We start from the raw sequence: 15,780 nt of genomic DNA on the forward strand, positions 1-15,780 counted from the left end.
GTATAAAACTGTCGACCACTTTGAATGGCAGTCCCTCCTCGCTATCCTCCATTTAAAAAAGGGTTTAAAACCATTTACGTCTTCCTCACCCAGGGGAATCTTTTACAGGAGGGTGTTGCAGTAGTCTAGTTGAGAGATGACAGCGGGCTTGATTAGGGCGTGTGTCCACACATCGGGTTTTCCCAGGAGAGGCTCAGTTTATGCCTGCGGTCTCAGCAATCCATCCACTTGATGCCCATTTATTCTCAAAAGTAACGCAGTTTGGACGACAAATTATATAGTCACTCTAATACTAGGGGACGGACAGGGCAGCGAAGGAAAGAGAATAGAAGATTGCGTGAAGACGCATGACGTTGCTGAAAAGAAGCCACAGGGCCACTGTTCCATAAAGACAGTATTTTTTTTTTTTTTATTTTAAAATTCTGCATCTGAAAACACAGTATGACAGAAAGCATTTATATACACCTGCCGTGTTTTTGGTATGATACAGTATTTAATACATCCACTGTTTTCTGCAAAAAATTTTGCTTTGTCAGACAGAAACAAACTCCCCTAGACAAAAAAATACAGCTAAGGCACAATTTCGTTGTTGTTTTTCTGCTAAATGAAAAGACAGAACAGGTGCAAAAATGGGCGGGTAGTGCAATTGTCCGAGACTCACATTTTCTACCGCGAGGAAAAGCATTCGGATGATTGGAATTTTTATTACTGGTCAATTTCAGATAGTTCAATATCTCTTAAAATACTCCTTTAAATAAATAGCAAAATATCTACATCTTTCAGTGTGTGCCGTTTGAATTCTCTCTTTTTTTTTTAAAACTTTATTTACAGATTCTCTCTTTTTTAAAATCAATACATTACAAAATATTTCTGTACAGCTTTATGCATATTATGATCTATAACAAAATAGTTATTTTTAAAAACTATATCACAACATGTCTTTGAAAAAAAATGAGGGGGACGGTAATAACTTATTGTGAGGCCTCTAACAAAAAATACCCAAACAAATGCTATTGACGACATAATATTAAAAAAAAAAAGATGGAAGGACTACAAGGACGATTGCGCTCGATTCCAGTGAATTTCCTATGAAAACCCTGGGGTTGTCTTTGGCCTCCATCAGCCCTGGAGCGATGGGAGGGAAAAGGCGGGCTCTGAAAATCGGGAACACGAGATCCCTTTGAAAACACTGCCCATCCGCTGGGAATAGTTAATGCTATCACTTTCCAGGCGGGAAGAATGAAGCGATAAATTGAGAAAGTCTCCTATTTACCCTTGAATGAAGTACAGAAAGTCACCAAGTCTTTGGGGGACGGGGCGGGTTGGAAAGCCGATGTGAGCACTCTGCCAGTAATTAAGCCAGCCCATTAGAGTTGCAAAGTGCTCTCGGAGTGTTTCAGGACCTGGCTGAGGTTTAGATGAGCACCCAAGCCATCATTTTACCCAGAGGTAAAATCTAAGAATATTTTTCTTGAAGACGACGCTTCTAAGCAATTTCTATCGCATCCGCAAACGACAGATGGGCAGCACCTCGCTTACGAGGTGGCCACCAAAGCTTCAGGATGCTCTTTCTTCTCGGATGTTGGCGGAAATGGGAGGCAGAGGGTGGTCAGCTTACCAAAAATAATTTTAAGGCCACATTTCATAAAGGAGGAACCTAAGGCTTTTATGGGGGAGGGGGAGGAGGATAAGGAAGTCAGAGGAACACGAGGAATGGAGAAGATGGAGTTAGGAATGGGGGTGGCAAGAGGCAGAACCTGCTTTCTGGTGGGGTCTGTGGGCCGTGGCAGCTGGAGTACTCGCAGCCCGGTGCAGGGGCAAGGGAGGGTCACGTTCTCCCCGCGTGGGGCTTGGTGAGGACAAAACCAAAGACAATGTGAGGGGTAGACACAGGTGGCGCCTGAAAGCCCGCCTCAGTCTTAAGAGGGGCCAATACAGTATCTTGTCTGCAAGGTAAAAAAAAATAATCTTCTGAGACAGAGACAGAGACAGAGAGAGAAAGAGAGGGAGAATTTGCATAGATCGTACATTCAGCTCAAGCACATTTTGGACCCCTTTATTTCCCACCCAGGTAAACTTCTCAGCAGACACAATGAGGTAGCGCCTGTGCCAGACCCATGGGCAAAGGAAGGTGACAGAGGCAGAAGCAAAGAGGACACCCCATGACCGCGCACAGCTCCAGGATGCTTCCAAACAGGCTTCCAGAGATGTGGCAAGGTGGCTGCTAAAACTTGGGATCTGGAGAGTCAGGCTGTTTGACACACCATCCCCTCTCCCTGGATCCTCCCCTTGACATCTCTGTCTGGACAGGATGGAATTCTGGAAGGCATGGACCCAGGCACTTGGACCCCCTTATGTCTACAGGACAGCAGTCAGGGTCTCCAAATTCTGTTCCATGTTCCCTTTAGCACAACTGTGTTGGGACCAGGAAAGCTGAACAAGCCTGTTCTCACCGGAAGCTTCTCCTGTCTCTTTGGGTTGGGAATGACCCTTCAGAGTTCAACATGAGCTATTCTCTTTGCCCATTCTTTTCTCCTCCACCAGTGAGGGCAACGCCTAATCTCATTGTAAACCACCTCTGCAGAGAGCACAGGTTGCTGGCCGTGCACAGGCTCTTTGCCCATACTCAAAAAGAAAATCATTGCCGACACTTAAACAATCAAATTTCCTATAAAAATGTGGGTTTCTGGAAGATTCCGCTACACTGTGCCTGCATTCTTACCTGCAGTGACAGACTGGAGCTGAGTGGCAGCTGCTCTTTTGGGATGTGTCATGTGCACGCCAGCAGACCACAGACCCCACAACTCCCTATTGTCTTATACCAATATGTTAGTGTCCTGGACCCCACAGACATTTGTGACCCCTCCCACAGAGTGCGGCCTTTGCCAACAGCTGTTTCTGGTATACCTCCCTTGGATGCTGGGAGGGGGAGTGTGTGTCCTGAGTTCCCCGTGAACTTGGCTGTGAAAGGGGTCTTTGCTCACGCCCCACACCCAGCAGCTACTTCTCTCCTGTCCTCTGCATTCACTCGGCAATAAGATCAGTGTTCCAGCCAGTGTCCTCCTTGCACCTGTAAACTAGGGAACCAGAAGGAGGCATGATCCACACAACCCAGGCACGTGCCCAGAGTAGCTGTAATCCACCTCTCCTGGGGGTGCTTGTGTGGTCTTGCTCATCCTCTCTAAACTCCATTTGCATCTTAAAAATTAAACTAACAATGGGAAATGAAGTCAGAATGACTTCTGATCCGACCAGAAAGACTTTTGTCCATAAGGGAGGAATGGGTGCAACTGGTTAAAACATGGGGCCCTGGGAAATTGCTCCCGTCCTCCTTAGGGACACGCTGCTCTGTGCATGGCCCAGGAAGTGGCAATTGGGAAAGTCGTCTGCCTCCTGAGCTCCATTTCTGCCTAAATATCCCCGGGCTGGCTGGGAAATCGTACAGAGGGCCGCAGCCTACTGACTGCTTCTACTCCCCTGAAACGGACCCCCGAGTCCCCTCTGAGCCCTCCTGAGGTCCTGGGACCTGGTCAGTGACTCGGCCGCAGTCACTATGCTTCTGCAGACCGTAACAGGGTTTCCAGAGAGCATGGTCTCAGGCTGCCTGACCCACGGCCTCTAACAAGTCAATCATTCTCTGGCAGATAAAAAAAAAAGAGAGAGGTAAACTATTTTCCCTGGGGAAACATTGCCTTTTTTTCAAATCATCCTGGGCTGTGTTTGGAGTTCTTTCTCTTGTTTTTTTAACGAATGTAACATCCACAAAGTTAATGTCTGGTCCAAAAACAGAGATCACAAAGGAACACCCTGTGTGACCGCTCAGCTTCCCGAGTTCCTTGCAGGGACTGGGGAGTGAAGCCCGGGACAGGAAGGGGTTGGGGATCTTCCCCAGAGGAAGCCAGCTCTGCCTCTTCTCCACTTGTTCCAGGATGAAGAAAAGTCAGCAGTGCCAGTGGGTGCAGGAGGGGTGCCATCTTGGAGTCTGTAGGCTCGCACTGTGCATGGGGACGTGCCAGGGCTGAGCCCCCAAAGCCACTGCAGATGACCCCGTGGAAAACACAGAGTCCTAGGGGTCTGGCGAGGAGGGTGAAAAGGGAGCCCCCTGGGCAGCTTCAGCAGGCTCAGGGAGATCCTGGCCAGAGGCAGAGGCTGAGGGCAGAGAGAGAGGATGTGGCTCGGGCCTCTTGGCTCCCACAGAGTTTGTAAATCCATTTAGAGAGCATAGGGGTTTTCTGAGAAAGCCACTCTGAAGTCACTGGGACCACTGCTGACGGTGGCTCTCTCCTGGGCTCTCCTGGCCAGGTAGGACACCCACCCTATTCCTAAAATGGGTCTCTCCTCCTCACGGGCTTGGAAGCAGCCCGTTTCCCTGGGTCACCTTGTCACGTCACATGGAGGCCCATGGTTAGACTGGCCATTGAGGGTCAGCAATGCAAGAAGCAGGGATGGCTCAGGAATCCCAACCCCCACCCCAAACTGGAGGGCCAGATGAGGCTAACAGCCTGCCTGAGGAAAAGCAAGGCTCCAATGTTCCCAAGGGCACCCCACTTTAAGCCAGTGGATGATGCTGGCCACAGCTTTCTCCTGTTGGTGTCACATCTGCTTTTCTCTGAGGACAAGGAGAATGTAGGGCAGAGACAGAGAGAAACAGAGAGAGAGATAGAAAGAAAGACAGACACGAGGGAATGGGGAGGGGGGGGGAAGGGCTGGGGAGAGGGGGCCTTTTGTGAATAAAGGCAGCTTCAGTTAGTAAGATAACATAATTGACAAGCTGCAAAACAGCACCTACTAATTAGTCATTGACTAAAACATATAAATAATAAATATCTAAAGTGTCCCTTCTCTCTATCCTCCATTGCCCACAGGACATCCTGCCTTGCTGGGAGGGGCGGGGGCGGTTTAGGGGGCAACAGCTGTCAGGTCATCGGGAGTGGACTGCAGTACCTTCGAACCCACACTGGAGAGAAACATGAGGCCTGGCTCTCCACGGGAAGGACAGTATGCAACCAGGGTGGGACTTTGCCAAGGGAAACCTGTCCTTTGGGGGAGGGTGGGATCAGAGGAGGAAGAGGGGCCTCTGGCAGCGGGGCTGCCCGATGAGCAGGGGTAGCCCTCCAAGGGGCACATGGCAAGGACACCCTTCAGGTTTCCGGTCACTCAAGCAATTGGAATAATACTATCGTTTAGGTTGTAAAGAACCAGTTTCCCATTTTGACGCTGTAGGTCAGACGGGCCCGTTGGCACCTCGGATAAGGAAGGGCATGAATTTAAAAACCAAATCTGAAATGCTTTTTCCTGGATGTGAAAAGTCTGGTCCCTGCAGTTTGGTCACTCCCAACAGCACCGAGTGTGCATCTCACAAAGGTCGAGTGTGCACTCACAAAGGTCTGGAGTGCCCGACCTCGGAACGGAAGGGCTCAGGCAGGCGACGACGGGTATTGCTGTGTTGTCCAGCTCAGGAGGTTTGCTCCAAACAGTCTATGTGAGTTGCATGGCCATGGTCCCCCAAGTTCCCACTGTCCATGATCAAAGAAGTCATGGTCTTGGTCTCCTGGCCTGTGAACGGCTGGGAGACTGGACGCTCATGCTCATAAGCATCCTCTCATTTCTGCCTTGAGGGAGGGTGCCCTGGACATCTGGCAGTCACATTTTGGGTGGACGATGGCCATGTCACATCAAAAGGCTTTCCTGCTCATCTAGTTACTAAGGAGGACGGCTCAACCCGACAACCCGAGAAGGGCTGGTGGGAGGCTCAGAGCCCTCCGGAGCCTACGACCTGCCGGGGGAGGGGCCCATGCGCGTGACTGTCAGTGCCCTGTCCTTGAGGGCTGGCACAAGCGTTTCCTGGCCCAGAGAGGCAGGAAGATGAGCCGAAGGGCGGGGCTGAAGATAACCTACCACCTGGGCAGTGCTTTCCAACTGGGCTTTGCAAAGCCCTTGGGTTCTGACGAGGTACCTTAGGAGATGCCCTTGGCAAAGGGACCACCCGGTGGGCTGAGCTTTGAGAAAGAACCTCACACTCCCCAGCTTCAACCAGAGCAGCCTGGATATCATCTGCACCTCCAACTTTTACTTACGACTGCGCTTGGTAAACAAAGTTCTGCTGCTCAAAATAAAAGTTTGAGAATCTCTTGTCTGGGGGCGGGGGTCGGGTCATCGGACGGGGAAGACAAGGAACCTATAGGACTTGAGGATCAACCAGAAGAGGTAAGACCACCACGGCGCCGGGACTGAGCCATCCCCGCCCCCAGTGGCCAGATTGCCAAATGCAGGTCATTGGCAGACCCTGCTTTGGCCTCCAAATCTTCCTTCTCCATCATTCTATGGCCAGGAGGGCCCCCTCTCACAAAAGGCACCCCCGGGGGTTGGAGGCCAGGGTCCAGGCCCCACCAGCCCTCTGGCTGCTTTCCCTTTGAGATCCACCACGGCCCATGCGTGCCCGGTGCTACCTGAGCCGGCCATCTGGTTTGACCGCCCCCAGCTCTGACTTGGGGTCGGGGCTAAAGGAGCTCCAGGCTGTCTGGCTGCAGGTCTGCATGACTGGGCAGGCGGTGGGGCCTGTGGCACAGATGTCCATGGCGGTCCACATCCCGCCCACCAGCGAGTCCAGCCAGCGCTCCAGCACGGCGCCGGAGGAGGCCGCGTTCCTGCGAGCCTGCTCCACCTGCGCGGGGCTGACAGGCAGACTGAGCACAGGGTTCAGGCTCTGGAAGCTCTGCTCCATGTAGGCGCTGCGGGGGGGCCCGTTGTGCAGCTTCAACGCCTCCTCTGAAAGCCAAAGGGAACAATGACATTCTTAGAAGGGCCAGAACTGGGCACCCGCGGGGGGCCTGAGACCGCTGGGTGCTTGGCATCACCATTCAATTCACGCCACAATCTCGGGGGAAATCTTTCAGCAATCCATCCCATCGCACGGATGAAGGGACTGAGCCAGCGAGGGCATTCCTTCAACAGTTATGAGCCCACTTTGTGCAGGGCGTGGTTCATTCATATATTCATTCAACACACCCTTATGGAGCACTTCCAATAGTCCAGACATTCATTTATCCAATACACACTTTAAACACCCTTGTGCAAGACATGCATTCAACACATATTTTCTAGATATCTACCATCTGCAAGGCATTCATTCATTTATTTATTTGATAAAAGATTTACGAAGTGCTAGGCTCCATTCTGTGTGGGGGAGCGAACCAGACAGTCAAGGAGACCACACACCAGTGGGGGGAGACTGAGGACAATAAAGAAATAAACCAGTAAATAAATAAGATCGTTTCACTCAGTGCTAAGTGTGATGAGGGGAATAAATAGGCTACTGAGTCAGTGCAGGGGGGTGGCAAACCTTGGGCCGAATCCGGCCCACCACCTGTTGTTGTAAATAAAGTTTTATTGGAACGTGACTATGCCCATTGGTGTACCTATTGCCTATGGCTGCTTGTGTGTTACCACAGCGAGCTGAGTAGTTGAGACAGACACTGCATGTGGCCCACAAAGCCCCAAATATTCACTATCTAGCCCTTTATGGTAAGAGCTTGCTGGCCCCTGGGTCAGAGAGTGATGAGGGTGCTTAGATGGGGTGAGTAGGGGAGACCTCTCCGAGGAGGTGACCTCTGAGCTGAGTGCTGATCAATGTGAAAGAAGAAGCCACATGCAGATCTTGGGGAAGAGAATCGCAGGCACAGGGAACAGTGAGCATGGGGCCTCATGAAGCACCTTCCCCAAGTCACCCAGATAGTGAGAGTGGGAGCCGGGGTCTGAGGTGGGTTCTGTTGACCTCAAAGCCTGTGAGGAGCCCTGCTCTTGGGTGCTGAGTGCCCACCATGAACTCTGCATAAGGCACGGATTTCGGCTTCCATCCACGACGTGGTGCGTGAAGGGACCTTAGCAAGGAGTCCTGGGATGCAGGCAGCTTGGACCAGAGTGGGTGGGTGGGAGGTCCAGCTGGCTCTCCTAACAGCTCCGCCCTGCTGAGCACCAGGGTGTCACACGACAGCACGGAGACTGTAGTCAGGGGTCCGCAAGTTCCACACACCAGGGGGGTGACTTCTGACTTCAATGCCCCTGCCTCAGTTTCCTCATCAATAAAACAGATGGAGTACTAATACCTTCCTCATAGTTCTGTTTGCAATGATGATACGTGTCGACTCATAGAAAGTGCTTAAAATGGCGCCCGGCATGTACCAAGGGCTGGGAAAAGCTGAGCTGGGATCGTTAATGTTGGTGTTAGTACACAATCCTCAAAACCATAGGCATATGCACACACAGAAAACTACAGGGCTGGTTTATCATCCCTATTTCCCAGATGGGGAAACAGAGGCAGCTCTTGTTAGAGACAGGTCTGGGGTGAAATCCAGGACTGGCTGAGTCCAAAGCCAGAACTTGTCATCACGATACTGTACCACAGGCTTGTCCGCCCGCTGGAAGCTAAAGCAATGGTTTTTCATTTTATTTTATTTTTTAATTTGGGAGGCAGTCTTTCAAAGACTTGGTTCCCCCCTCTGTAAAATGGGGATACTCATCCTTGCACCAGTTAGACCCACAAGGCTGGTGAGAGGCTGAGACAGAAGTTCACGTGCTTTGTAAACAGTAAAGTAATATACAAATGAGACAGACCGTGACTGTTTCTGGGGCTTAAAGATGGGGAAGGAGAAGGCGCAGACGTTTAGGCTGGAGGAAAGAAACTAGATGTTTCTATTTTGAAGAAGTTGCCACTCATTTTATTGCCAAATACAAGAATATATATATATATATATATATATTTGGTGATATATATATATTGGTGAGGAAGATTGGCCCTGAGCTAACATCTGTGCCAATCTTTCTCTAGTTTGTATGCGAGATGCCTCCATACATGGCTTGATGAGCGGTGTGTAGGTCCACGCTGGGGATCTGAACCCGCGAACCCCAGGCCGCCAAAGCAGAGTACACAAACTTAACCACTATGCCACCGGGCCAGCCCCAAGAATGTATTTTTAAAAAAGACTGGCCAGTGGTTCTGGTGAGTTGCATTTTATCAAATCAGCTTTTGCTATACCGCAGATAGCTGGGGTTAGAAGAAACCTCTTTCTGAGACAATGCAGGGCTCAGAAGATGATGTCTCCTGTTTGCTTGATGGCAGCTGTCTCTCTCAGTGGCCACCAGGAGAGCCTGGATAATCAGCAGGCTATTTTCTAATTGGTATGGTCCTGAGAGGGGAAGTAGGAGGAAGAAAGAACGTATGCCTGCCCTTCTAAAAGCAATGGGAAAACTCAGTTGAATTGAAAGCATGCCTTGACTAACACAGCCAAGAAAGTCATTCCTTCAGCTCCCAAGGCCCAGGACGCTGAGGGCTCTAAGGCTCAGAGGGGAACAGGTGGGAGAAAGGAGACTAGCATGCGTGAGCACATATCCTGTCTTGCTATGATTTAGCAGAGCTCCTCTCTTTCAAGTTAGTTGGGACCGTATTTATAAATCTGGCCCCAGCCCACCTTTCCCTGATGCTAGCAGACAGGGTGGGCAGCGCTTGTACCATCTGCCAGGAGAAGAGTCTGTGCTTTCTTTGGTTCAGCTCTTGATTTCTCTACCAGAGCCTGTTGATGCCTCCATATCTGCAGAGACAGGAGGCTGGGGAGTGGGGAGACATCCCAACTGACAAAAAGCAGGACGTTCCAAGTGAAAAGAGCAGCTAACAAACGTTTGAACACTGGGAACCAAATATTGTGGTTGATGCAGAAAACCCTTATGAAAAATGAGGTTAATGTGGGAAATGCTATTACAGCCTCAGCCCGCAATGCTCGCCTCTATAATTAAATTTTCCTCAATTCCACCTCATCAGATTTCTTGAGATTACTAGGGACGCATCAGTAGCAAATTAGTCTTGATGAATCATTTTACAAATTGCATCGCTTCCACCTTCGTGTTCCCTGTCATTGGGACATCGTTAACAGATACAATTACCGACGATAGGGGGGTTGCTTCCAGAGGGGTAAAGGGACCCCTGGCTCATCCTGGGCATGGGTGGGAAGAGCCTGCCATCCTTAGGAGCTCCAGGAGAAAAAACTGGAAAAATCAAGACCCAGTGAATGGGCCCAGGCTATTTTACTTGGGTGGGGGTGGATTTTGGACCACTCCTTTGTCTGTTTAACAGGTACATCTGAAGCAGAGAGAAGACCACCATTTCCATTCCTCTCTGCCACATCTGGCTTTGGGAACCCCTAAGGATGCCAAGGATGAAAACCTACTTAAGGTGACACTCAAGGGCCCTAAGTGGGTGGGCTCTGGCCCGGCTAGTTCTGTAGGGCCTGTCTTTTGCCTGTTTCATAGAGGAGTGGAGAAGCACACTTCCATCTTGAGAAAACGTGAGGTCTACATCTTTCTGCCTGCTCAGCACAGAGGGTAGCAGAAGCCGACGGAGCTCACTTCGACACTCCAGGCGCTCCCTCCCCATCTTACAGCCCCCTCTCCTTGTGTCACTGACTAAATAGCACCCAGCCCAGACCTCTTTTTAGCTAATGGAGGCTGTAATGCATTTCTGGCTTCTGGGTTTGTGATCTGTTATATGGAGATGAACAATTTGAAATACTGAGAGACCCGGAAATCCTGTTTCTAGGAATCTTATTTTATGGATGTCTGCGTGGGCACACACAACTTTAGGTTCAAGAATCTTCTTTACAGTGTTATCTGTAACAACAACAACAACAACCAGAAAAGCTATGTGTCCACCAATGGGGGGAGAGATAGATTGTGGGTCATTAACCCAGTGGAAAACTAAGCAGCTGGTCGTTTTTATGTATACTGACTAAAGAGAGTGAAAAAGGAAGTTTCACAGCAAAATGGATCACTCTCTTTTTGAAAAATGACAATGTGTTCATGATTTATTTTGTGTATTTATGTTGTAAAAGCATTGAGAAACTTCTAGAAGGATGCACACTAAACTCTTGGTAGTGGTTACTCCTGGAGCGAGGGAGCGTTGAGCAAGGAGGAAGAAGTTCCTCGTGACAGGAGGAGAAGAGGAGGAAATAGAAAAATAAAAGTAACCCTTTTGGATGAAAAATTAAAAAAAGGTAGGCATGTTAGGAGTCTGACACCCCTCTCTCCGCCCTCCATGCCCAGTGGAAACCACCATCCTGGATGTCGTGTTAATAATTCCTTTCATTTCCCCACAGCCTTCTACCAACACATAAATCTGGAAATAATACACTGTGCTATTAGGAATAATTCTGCTCCATTTCTGCACAAGTCTCCCGGGCATATACCTCGGAGAGGAATTTCTGTGCGGTAAGGTGTGTGTATGTTAAACTTTACTAGGAAATGCTAAACCATTTTCCAAACTCGTTTTCTCACTTTACCTTCCCACCAGCCCTAGATGGACGTTCATCATTCTCCATCCTTATCACCACACGATATTGTCTAACCTTTACACACCTCCCAACGTGGCGGGGATGAAGTGGAAATCTCTTTTTAAATGCTTTTAATTTGCATTTCTCTCTTTGTTCATGAAGCTGAGCATCTTTTTGTATGTGTGTGGGCCATTTATGTTCTCTCTCTTTCTTTTCTCTTTTCTATCAAGGATTGGCTATCTTTTTCTATCAAAGGACAGAGAGTAAATATTTTTGGCTTTTTAGGCCATGCAGTCTCCATGGCAACTACTCAACGCCTACAATGTAGTCCCAAAGCAACCACAGTCAACGTGTAAAGGAATGGGTGTGTTCCATTCAACTTTGTTCCAATAAAACTTTATTTACAAAAACAGGAAGTAGCTGGATTTGGCCTGTGACTCATGGTTTGCTCTGATTCATGAGATTTCTTTATCTATTCTGAACACAAGTACTTTTTTTTTATGTGTGGCAAGTATTTTCCAATAGCAGGGGGTATTTCTTTTTATCTAATGTATCATATTTTTGATGAACAGAAATTCCTATTTTAATTATTATTTTTTAAACAGTTAAGATTTGCTGAAACTCAGTATCTGCTTGGGTTTATTTCCCTTCTTGTCTTAAATATGACAGGCCTTCTGGAAGTCCAATGGGAGAGCATCTAATAAAGAGGTATCTAATACACAGAGAGGTGACATCACTTCAGTGTGCAAAAACAAGTAGAAAACCAGAAAGGTAGAAAATTAGAAGGTTCTCTTTGGTGAATGAGCAGGAAAAAAAAATACCAAGGGCAGAGAGCACTATTCTCAAAGGTGGCCCACATGCCCCATGCCTGAGCAGCACTGCCTGGCCAGGCGAAGGACCCATCAGGTCCCGAGGGGTGGACTCTACCCCCGCAGAGACACTGGGAGTACTCACCCGGTTTGATGGGCTGTCTATTCGAGAAGGTCAGAGGTGCAACGAGGAACTTGGTCTCTGCAACCGGCACCCAGTGGTGGAGAATTTTCACCGTCCAGACCCCAGGCCTGAGGGGCAAGTTCAAAGGGGGCTTGTAGTGGGTGAATTCGGCAGTGGACTCAATCAGGATGTCGTAGGTGGCTGCGATGATGTTGACGGGATCCACCCAGATGACGGTCACGGTCACGTTGGGGCCTTTCCCCCACTTCTGCATGCCTACTGGCTCGTCCATGGGCCCCAGGAGACCTCCAAAGTTGCGGAAGAGCCGCTCCTTGGCATCCCAGTCGGTGCCGACCTGAAACAGGAGGGCAAATCCTGAAATCGCTAGGCTGGAACAAGGGCGCTGGGTCCCAGAGAGGCCTAGGATCCCGGTTATTGGGTGTCGTATACCCATTCTACAGATGAGGAAACTGAGGCTCCCACTAAATCACCTGCTCAAGATTGTACAAGTAGTAAGCAGAAGATCCAGGATTTAGACCCAGCCTGGGGGATGACAAGGCCTGTTCATTAAACCTTTGGGCCTCCTACACCCAGTATATGGTTTGTGCTTTAGAAACAAAACCAACCACGCGCAATGAATGAATAAATGTCCACTTGCAGGCCATTCCAAGGAAACACACACCCCGCCGCTCAACAGGTACAGCTGGTTTCCACTTTTGTCCTTGGTTTCCAAGATTACGTATCTCCATTTAGTGTAGTCATTGGGAACAACAGTGGAGCTCAGGCTTTGGAGCTGCCCTGTCATAAGCTAGGAAGAAGGAGAGCCCTCAGCGTCGCCTCTCACTGGCATGAGTTCAAATGGCTTTCGTAGGAAGAGACAGCTTCAGCCTCCCTAAAGCATTCTGAGCTGGACCCCAGGGATGGACCATGGCTGTACATCCATCCTTCCTGCCAGCCAGCTGGCTGTGGTGTGGCTTCGACCCCTCAGGAATCCACTCTTGGTTTCCCTCCTTCCACCTTTGCCGTGTGCAATTATTCTCCACCCAGTAGCCAGAAAGAACTTGTGACACATCCTCTCGCTGCTCAATGCTCCCGTGGCCTGGTCCACGGCTCGTTCTGGGTGCCTAAGCACTGTGTTAGCATACAGTAGGCGCTCAATCAATATCGGTCGAAGGAACGAGTGAATGACTTGACCCCAAAATGAATTAACTGGGTAGATCCGATACTGAGCTCTGTTACTATTTCCAATCAACTTAAATTAGGGGTCTTCTGCTCCCTTAGGAGGTTTAGTGTTTCTGAACGCACAGCACGTGGGCATACTGATAACAGACAGTGAGCCACTGTAAGGCTTGCACAGCTCCTTCCCATGACCAGCATCTCTGATATGGGTGCATGTGTAGGCTGGGGCGCAGGTGTGGGTATATATGTCTACCCCCTGAGAAGATTTCATATGCGCAGGGCAAATGGGAGTGGGTTTACTCTCCTGGTGTTCCAGCCACGAGTTACTCTGTCCATCCTTTACCCAGGACACAGAGCTCCATGGCTAATATTTACCCAGAGGTTCCAGTGCACCAGGCCTAATGCTAAGCGCTTGGATGCATCAATTCATTGAATACTCCCGACTCTATGAAGAGGAGACCTTTGTCATGATCCTCATTTCACAGATGAGGAAACGGGCTCAGAGCAGTTAGATAACTTGCTGTGGTCAGTGAGAGGGAGAGCCAGCCTGGGGACCCAGGAAGTCTGACCCCAGGGGCTGTGTTCTTATGCACTCTTCTATATATTACCTCCCATTCATTCACTCACGAACTCACTCATTCATTCATTCGTTCATCCAACACACACGTGCCGATGCCTACCACCTACCAGAGCACTTGTATACATTCACAGGCTCACACCTCGCTTCAAGTCTCTGTCTTTAGAACCAGAGCCTAAACGTTAGGATTGAGGAGCCATCCTAAGGGGATCAGAGGTAGCGATTGCTGTGACATTTCTGCAGGGGCGGCTGTCCCTCCTAGAATTATGAAATCCTGGCATTTTCTGCCACCCTGTGGATTAGCAGGGACTGGCTGCTCCTGAGGACCCCTGGTACCTGGCGCAGTAGCTGGAACACAGTAGGAATTAAAACAATACTATTTATTAAAGAAAGAAACGCATGAGGGAGCAGGATTCAAGCTAGGTCTCAAGTCTTAGAGATTTTTCTAAAGCAACCCGATCCTTTTACTTTACATACAATCTTTTTCGGCTCCTCATTGCTCCCAAGTCCAGTGTCTTACCGTGTCCTGCAAGGTCTGGTCCGTTTTGGTCCGACTCCAGCTTCGTCTCTAGCCTTATCCCTCCCCTCGACTCACCCCCTCTCCAGGCCACCCTGGATTACTCTCTGCGCCTCTGTGAGAAGGGCTCTCTCTTGCCTCTGATCTGGTGTCCACGCCTGCCTCTCTATCTGGAACAATCTTCTTTCCTTTCCCCACCCTCCTCCTGGCCAACTCTTACTCATCACCTAGATATCGACTGAGGTGTCACCTCTACTTAGAAGCCTTCCCTGTTTACAGGTGCCACTGAGGTGCTGCTATCTGTGTTTGCCCGTCATAGCTTTATTTTTTGCAGAGTATCACAACTTCTAATTTTCATGTCTTTCTCCCTAGCTCAAGACCATCAACTCCATGAGGGCAGGGGTATCTCTAGTGCCTAAAACAGTGCTGAGCACACAGCAGGTGCTCAATATCTATCCATCCATCCTGTATCTATCCATTATCTATCTATCTCTCCATCACCTATCATCTATCTATCTATCCATTATCTATCTATCTCTCCATCACCTATCTATCTGTCTATCCATGCATCCATCCCTTATCCATCTATCCATCACCTATCATCTATCTATCCATCATCCATCTATCCATCCACCTATCATCTATCTATCTATCCATCATCTATCTATCCATCCATCCATCCATCCATTATCTGTTTATCTATCTATCCATTCATCATCTATCTATCCATCCATCTATCATCTATCTATCCATCTTCTATCTATCCATCCATCCATTATCTGTGTATCTATCTATCTATCTATCCATCCATCATCTATCTATTTATCTATCTATCTATCCATCCATTATCTATCTCTCCATCACCTATCTGTCTATCCATGCATCCATCTATCATCTGTCTATCCATCTTCTATCTATCCATCAATCCATCCATTATCTGTCTGTCTATCTATCTATCTATCCAACCATCCATCATCTCTCTCTCTATTCATCCATCATCTATCTATCTATCTATCTATCTATCTATCTATCTATCTATGCCTCCACCATCTATCTCTCTCTATCCGTGCATCCATCCATCATCTATCTATCCATCCATCCTCTATCTATCCATTATCTATCTATCTCTCCATCACATATCTATCTGTCTATCCTCTATCTATCCATTATCTATCTCTCTCTCCATCACCTATCTATCTGTCTATCCTCTATCTATCCACTTTCTATCTATCTCTCCATCACCTATCTATCTGTCT

General features: G+C 48.7%; 1 protein-coding gene across 1 annotated transcript in view; it reads right to left on the reverse strand.

The window, feature by feature from the left end:
• Positions 1–381: 381 nt before the first annotated feature.
• XYLT1 (xylosyltransferase 1) overlaps positions 382–15,780 on the reverse strand; it is a 304,820-nt gene continuing 289,421 nt past the window's right edge. Inside the window, exons 11-12 of the mRNA XM_070566664.1 lie at positions 12,273–12,606; positions 382–6,768 (exon numbers count right to left, since the gene is read on the reverse strand). Coding sequence (XP_070422765.1) covers positions 6,446–6,768; positions 12,273–12,606 — 657 coding nt within the window. The 3' untranslated portion in view covers positions 382–6,445. The remainder of the gene's footprint in view (positions 6,769–12,272; positions 12,607–15,780) is intronic.

The sequence above is a fragment of the Equus przewalskii genome, chromosome 12, assembly GCF_037783145.1.
Source record: "Equus przewalskii isolate Varuska chromosome 12, EquPr2, whole genome shotgun sequence".
In the NCBI taxonomy this organism is placed as follows: Eukaryota; Metazoa; Chordata; class Mammalia; order Perissodactyla; family Equidae; genus Equus; species Equus przewalskii.